Raw genomic sequence first — 6620 nt, forward strand, 5'->3', positions numbered from 1 at the left:
CCTGAATTGGCTTAGCGCTGCCTCCTGTCCTCCCTCCCCATCCCCCACGCACTCCTCCCAGCCCTTGTTGTTGTATTCCCACCGAAATAAAATGCTATGGGTAATGGCTTTGCCTAGCACATTCATTATACTGAAACGGGACTGTTTAGGATGCTAATTGCCCAATATTGTTATCTAGCACAAGTGCCTTCAGGGAAGCGCCACGGTTCCCAATAAAAACACTGGACTGGAACAAGCACCAATAAAGTCACCTATTCTCCCCCCCCCCCCCCCCCCCCCGCCCTTTCATTTCGGTTTTCCTTACAGCCCGGGAAGGAAAATAAGAGAGAGGGACCTAAAAGCAAGTCAGAGTATCAGCACAACGGTACCAACACACACACACACAAAAAAAGCAGTTCCTAAAATCCAGCGGTGTTTTGGTCACCCAGAGCGCAGCGAGCAAGGCGAGAAGAATTTGGACACTAAAATTTCCCGCTAAACAAAGAAACACATCTCGGGGCAGATTTCGTTTTGTAAATTTGGTTTCTCCATTCCTAGCTTAGAAGCTGTAGATTTCATTGAGAAAGAAAGGAAAGAAAGAAAGGAGGAAGAAACGAAAGAAACTTTGCTGGCTTCCCGTTTTCAGCCCAAGAGCTTGCCAGCATGTGAATTAGAATCAAGTCCTTGCTAGGGTACAGTGATTAAAATACCACCGAGTATGACAGAAACGTAAACACAAAGCGTTCATTGCTGGGAGATAAATAAAGAGCTAATTATCTCATTCTGTCAACTCTCAATGAGAGCGGGATCTCGCTCTCAGTATGGGACGCACACTCATCTCCTCAAACCTCAGCAACATCCCAATGTTCAAACTCTTCTGCAAAAGAAAAGGGGGGGGGGGAACCCCAGCAGCTCTATTTTTCCTTTCATATTTCCATCAAAACAATGAGCTCGAAAGCAGCCTAGGGGCTGCCTGGAGGTCTAATAAACACATCACTTTTTCTTTTGCGCAGTTGCGTTTGGGATCGGGAAGGAAAAAAAAAAAAAAAAAAAAAAAAAAAAGATCCTACCTGTAGGATCGGGTGGAGGGGACACCGTGAAACACGATGCATCGATATTTGTGCGTGTTTTCTGAGGCGGGGGGCGGGGTGGGGGTGCACCTTCGCGTCAAGCACCGGGCTTTGGGAAAATGTCGTGTGATTGGTAGAGCAAACTAATTTTGTCGGGCTGAATGTGCCGATGTCCCAGGGCTAAGGCGCCTTGCTCCCTTGATGCGGGTTAACGTCCTCAATAGTCCCCCTCCAGCTGAAGCCTTTGATCAGACCGCTGCTGGCGCCTAAAAACAACATCACTTGTCTGCCTATTAGAGGCACTGACTAATCGTGACAGATTGTTTATTCTCGCAATTAGCAATGCAGCCGCTTCCCCGAGCACCCCCCCCTCTGCCCCATACACCCCCCCCTCCGCCCCAGCGCGGCCCGACCCGGCCCGACGGGGCGCGGGGGAGGCTGCGGGCAGCGGCGGGCAGCGGAGCCGGGCTGGGCCGGGCGGCGGCACCGGTGCTGCCCGCCTCGCAGGAGCGCTCAGCCGGGCGGCACCAATCGGGAGGGGAACGGCGTGGATCCCTGCGAGCCGTAGGGTGGGCGACGAGGTCTGGGCAGTGTGCGCTCACCCGAATCTGTAGGAGCGCACGGGGGCAGCCTGGAAGTCGCCCACAAATCCTCTTCGCCCCGCGGGATCGTGCGTGAGCATAGCACAACGTGGGCGAGGTAGGGAGGTATGTGTACGCGCAGGACGGTGTCTGCAGCCAGCACGCGGCAAGGGTGGACACTCACGCGTGTGTGAGATACGTGCGTGTGTGCAGCTGCGTGCAGGACCGGTCATTTCGATCAGATCCCGTTGCTTATCGGTTAATAAAGTGTCTATTATATCAATTCATTTCATAATCTATACGCTCCTAATCTACCATCTTTATTGGGTCCAGTTAAAAGGAAAGGGAATTCGCTGTCTCTCCCCGTTTAGATAATTGCCCTTAAATGACTGCAAGAGCCTCTTGTGTTTCGAGGAGATTAGAGCCCTGCAGCTATCAATAAACTTTTCTCAGCGAGCGGCCAATCACGTTATTAGAGAGCGGCTCCGTTTTACTGCACATCCGTCCTGGGCGCAGGGATAAGGGCTCGTAAAACGAATTTACAAAACAAAATAGCCGGGACTTTAATGGGTCTGGGGCTTAGATGTTCCTTTTTTACGTGACTGAACGTTTCATTATCTGGAGACAGGCACGCATCTATGCCGTGAAGCGTTGCGCAATTGATGTGCCTGTCTATGTACGTACATAGGCGCAAACCTCCGCGGACACGTCGAATACACCGCAGGGCCAGCGCTCATTTAAAAAAAAAAAACCCAACACAAAAACAACAAGCAAGCAAGCAAACAAAACCCCCCCCTAAAATCGCTTTCTCGGGAGGCAGCCAGGCTGCGGGACAGGCAGGGGCTCCCTCTGCGAGGTCACACTCAGGACGGCCCCATGTTTGTCGGGTTTCCAGAAGAACACGCCTCGGGCCCGCTCCCTCGCGCTTCGCGAACAGAAAGGCCGGCTTTTCTTCCGCCGTTAATCCATTTTTTTCCCCCCAGATTTTTGAGCCTCCCCGTCCCGTCCCCAGGGCTGGGAGTGCTGCTGCTCCGGCAGCCCCGGCCTTCTTCACTCCCGCCTGCGGTGCGCGCCGGGGCCGGGGGAGCGGGACTGGGGGACCGGGGCTGGGGGTGCGGAGAGGGCCTGGGGGAGCGGAGGAGCGGGTCTGGGGGCGCGGAGCGGGACTCGGGGTGCGGAGCCGGGGGCGCGGGGCGGGGCGGGGCGCCCCGACGGCGAGCCCGGCTTGGAGTGTCCCCCACCCCCCACCCGGCCCCGCCCCTCCCCTCCCCTCCCCTCCCGCCCGCTGCCGGTGCCGCTGCCGCCGCCGCCGCCGCGCCGCAGCCAATGGGGCGCCGCCGCCCCGCCCCCCGCGCGCTGGTTGGGCGGCGCCTTCCCCCCGCGCCGCTTTATCAGGCGGCGCCGCCCGCCGCGGGGCCGGAGCGCGCCGACGGCTGCCCGCGCCCCTCGCGCCGCCCCGGCCCCATGAGCCGCGGCGCCCGCTCCCGCCCGGCGCTGCGGTGGCGACGGCGGGCCGCCTCTGCATGGCCCCGGCTGTGGATATGACCACCGCGCCCACCGGGGTCCGCAGCGACGAGCCGCCCGCATCCGCCTTCAGCAAGCCCGGCGGCGGCGGCGGCCTCCCCGTCGCGGCGGCGATGGGCGGGGAGGAGGAGAGCGACAAGCCCAAGGTCTCCCCGTCCCTCCTGCCGTTCAGCGTGGAGGCGCTCATGGCCGACCACAGGAAGCCGGGCGGCAGGGAGGGCTCCGAGGGCGCCGGGCCCCCGCCGGGCGCCGGGGCGGCCGCCCGCGCCAGCCTCAGCCCCCGCCTGGGCGCCCTGACGGCGGAGGCGCCGGCCTCCCCGCTGCCCCTCGGCGGCCACTTCTCCGTCGGGGGGCTGGTCAAGCTGCCCGAAGACGCCCTCGTCAAGGCGGAGAGCCCCGAGAAGCAGGAGCGGAGCCCCTGGATGCAAAGCCCGCGGTTCTCGCCGCCTCCCCCGAGTAAGTAGGGGCCGGGACACCCCCCCCACCCCCGCCCCGGGCCGCCGGCGCCCCTTCCCGCGGGGCCGGGCCGGGCCGCGCCGCGCTGCGGGGGCGGCCGCGGGATTTCCTCTCGCTTTCGCCCAGCCCGGCCCCTCCCGGCATGTTTTTCCCTGCGGTTCGCGCTCTCTGCCGGGCCACTCGGGCCGGCTCAGCGTACTGAACCGCTTCGAGTGTGCGCGAAGCCGCAGGGCGGCCGCGGAGGCGAGGGCAGAGCGGCCGCGCCGGGGCGAGGTCTTGCGCCGAGCCTTAACCGGGGCGGGGGGCGAGGGCAGCAGCCCGGTCTGCCCCTTAGCTTAACTTGGGGCTCCAGCTGCCCCCGCAAAAGCCTGCCTCGAAAGCCTGCCTCGGCCTCAGCGGTGTTTCCTCCGAAAGTGGCTCAGACGGTTTCCCGGGGACCCGCACAGACCGGGCTCCCAGGCGTGGCGGGCTTCTGCCCCACCGGCTGCGAGCTCAAGTGTTGCATCTCCGACGTCCGAGGAGCCGCAATTGCTGATGTTTTCCCGCTTTACTACGGAGAGATCTAAAATAGTAAAAATAGCAGCGGGAGGGCCGAGATCAGAAAAGTCCGTTAATCCTTTCCAGCGGCTGCGCTGAGCCCCGGGCCGCCTGCCCTCGGCCGGGTGCCGCTCCCTCCCCGCCCGGGCTCCCGTGGAAAGGGGCGAGCTTGGGCTGAGGCTCTCCGGAGAGTTTGGGGTGCTTTTAGCAGAGCTGCGAACAGAGCCGCTTTCTCTCTCCCTTGGAGAAAGGCAGGTTTCCCGACAGCACTTTGTGTAGAGTATGGCAGTGGCTTAATTTATTTAAATTGCAAAGTAAAAGTTGTTGTTGCTAAGTAAACCCGGGGCAGATCGAGGTTGAGGGCCCTTAGAAATGTTAAATAAGAGGAGAGGAGCAGACCGGTGAAGAGCGGTAGATAGAGGCTGAGTGTGAATTCAGAGCCCGTAATTAATTACATGCTTAATCCGGTTCCCAGGGGCCTAATGAAGAGGGTGTGAGTCTGAACAGCCAGCCCGTTTTGTTTATTTTTTTTCCTTAATCCAATAAAAAGGACAGAACTTTTTTTTTTTTTGGAGGGTTACTCCTTTCAGCTACATCTCCTCTGTAAAAGCTGGGAGCTGTGAAGGCAGAAGGTGGAGGGTGTGTGGGTGTCTGACTCCTGACTCCTGCCCTTTGCCGAGTTTTTCCATGGAATCGGAGAGGTTCTTGCTACGAAGCGCAGCGAGAAACTTGGGTCCTGGGAGTCTTGAAAAACCTGATTCCTTCGTAAAGCACCCGCTTTCTTTACTAGAACAGGAGATATCAATTCGAAGCGTGCCCCGGGCAGCCCCAGAGTTCTTGGGCCCCTTCACTTTGAGCGGGACCTTATTTTCCCGTTTCTCTCCTGCTGCTGTCGGGTTGGGGGCTCTGTGGGGTGTGTGGGTTCAGGCGCTGCTAACTGCGATGTCTCTCTCTTTCCCCCTCTCCGGCTGCTCCTCGGCACAGGGCGCCTGAGCCCCCCAGCCTGCACCCTGCGCAAGCACAAGACGAACAGGAAGCCCCGGACACCCTTCACCACGGCGCAGCTGCTGGCCCTCGAGAGGAAGTTTCGGCAGAAGCAGTACCTGTCCATCGCCGAGCGTGCCGAGTTCTCCAGCTCGCTCAGCCTCACCGAGACCCAGGTGAAGATCTGGTTCCAGAACCGCCGCGCCAAGGCCAAGCGGCTCCAGGAGGCAGAGCTGGAGAAGCTGAAGATGGCAGCGAAGCCCATGCTCCCGCCTGCTGCTTTCGGCATCTCGTTCCCGCTGGGCGGCCCGGCCGTAGCTGGCGCCTCTCTGTACGGCGCCTCGAGCCCTTTTCAGCGGGCAGGGCTGCCTGTGGCTCCTGTGGGACTGTACACAGCGCACGTGGGATATAGCATGTACCACCTCACATAGAGCTGAGCCCCACTGAGCCCAGCCAGCCGGCCGGCTGCTCTTGCCGGCCCCGCACGCACTCCCTCCCTGCTCCTCTGGCTCCTCACTGCGGACTTCTCCACGGGCCCGTGGCAGAGACTTCTCCCGTCTGGCTCTGCTCGGCCTCTCTGCTTCCCCCTGTGATGCTGGCCCCCTGGTCCAGTGCCGTTCCACTCTCCTCAGCAGTCCTGGGAGCTGCTCAGCTCTCCAGCTGGCAGAAACCTGAGGCATCGCCCCAGCTCCTCCCTGGCACAGGGTGGCGATGGGCCAGCCCTGCCCTGCTTCCCCGGGTCCGGTTGGCAGCCTGGGGACAGCCTCCCGCTGTGGGGGAAGGAACTATGGAAGAGAAACAGTAGAAAGGGGGCTGAAAGACAGGACGTTTCTCTTACTTTGTGCAAGGCGAGGTCAAGAGGCAGAAGTGCAGAGCAGCCTCTCCCGTCCCTGTGTAACAGCACCGTCTGTTACCTGTGTTCGTTCTTCCACCAGCTCCTTTGGAAGGGGCTCTGTGTACTATGTAATATACTGTATATTTGAAATTTTATTATCATTTATATTATAGCTATATTTGTTAAATAAATTAATTTTAAGCTACTGTTTGTTGAGGTTTGTTTGCTCCTTGCCCTGCCGGGGGTGACAGAAGAAGAGTTGAAATTTGTCTGTGTGTTGGGGACGGGAGAGAGGGACTGGCTGTACCAGCTGTTTTTTCTTCCTCCCCAGGAGACTTCGGCCTCAGACAGCGAGGCCTCGGCCAAGTTTCCAGCTTGCTGCATACCCCAGAGCTGCCCTGTCCTCACAGCCCGTCTGAGGTTTCTTCCTTTTCCTTCCTCACCACCCCTCGCCAGCAGCTCCCGCCGCATCCCCTGCCCTGAGGCTGTGGGTGCCCACTGCCGCTCTCCCCAGAGGCTCTGGGACCAGCGCAGCCCCGGGCTTGGCACCTAGGCAGGAGAAAAGCTGCTCCTCTCCCTGCCAGCGGCCTCTCGCCGGCCACCTCCCGGCCGCAGCCGCCGATGGCGGCCAGAGTCTTTGGGGATGGGGTGACT

At 60.3% G+C, this 6620-nt stretch overlaps 1 protein-coding gene across 1 annotated transcript; it reads left to right on the forward strand.

Annotated features, from left to right (window-relative positions):
• Positions 1-3070: 3070 nt before the first annotated feature.
• On the forward strand, positions 3071-6099 carry MSX1 (msh homeobox 1). The gene is made up of 2 exons (XM_049794771.1): positions 3071-3610; positions 5132-6099. The coding sequence occupies exons 1-2, from the start codon at positions 3154-3156 to the stop codon at positions 5560-5562; spliced, it is 888 nt and encodes a 295-aa protein (XP_049650728.1). The 5' UTR covers positions 3071-3153; the 3' UTR covers positions 5563-6099.
• The last annotated feature ends 521 nt before the right edge of the window (positions 6100-6620 follow it).

This window comes from Accipiter gentilis, chromosome 3 (genome assembly GCF_929443795.1).
Source record: "Accipiter gentilis chromosome 3, bAccGen1.1, whole genome shotgun sequence".
In the NCBI taxonomy this organism is placed as follows: domain Eukaryota; kingdom Metazoa; phylum Chordata; class Aves; order Accipitriformes; family Accipitridae; genus Astur; species Astur gentilis.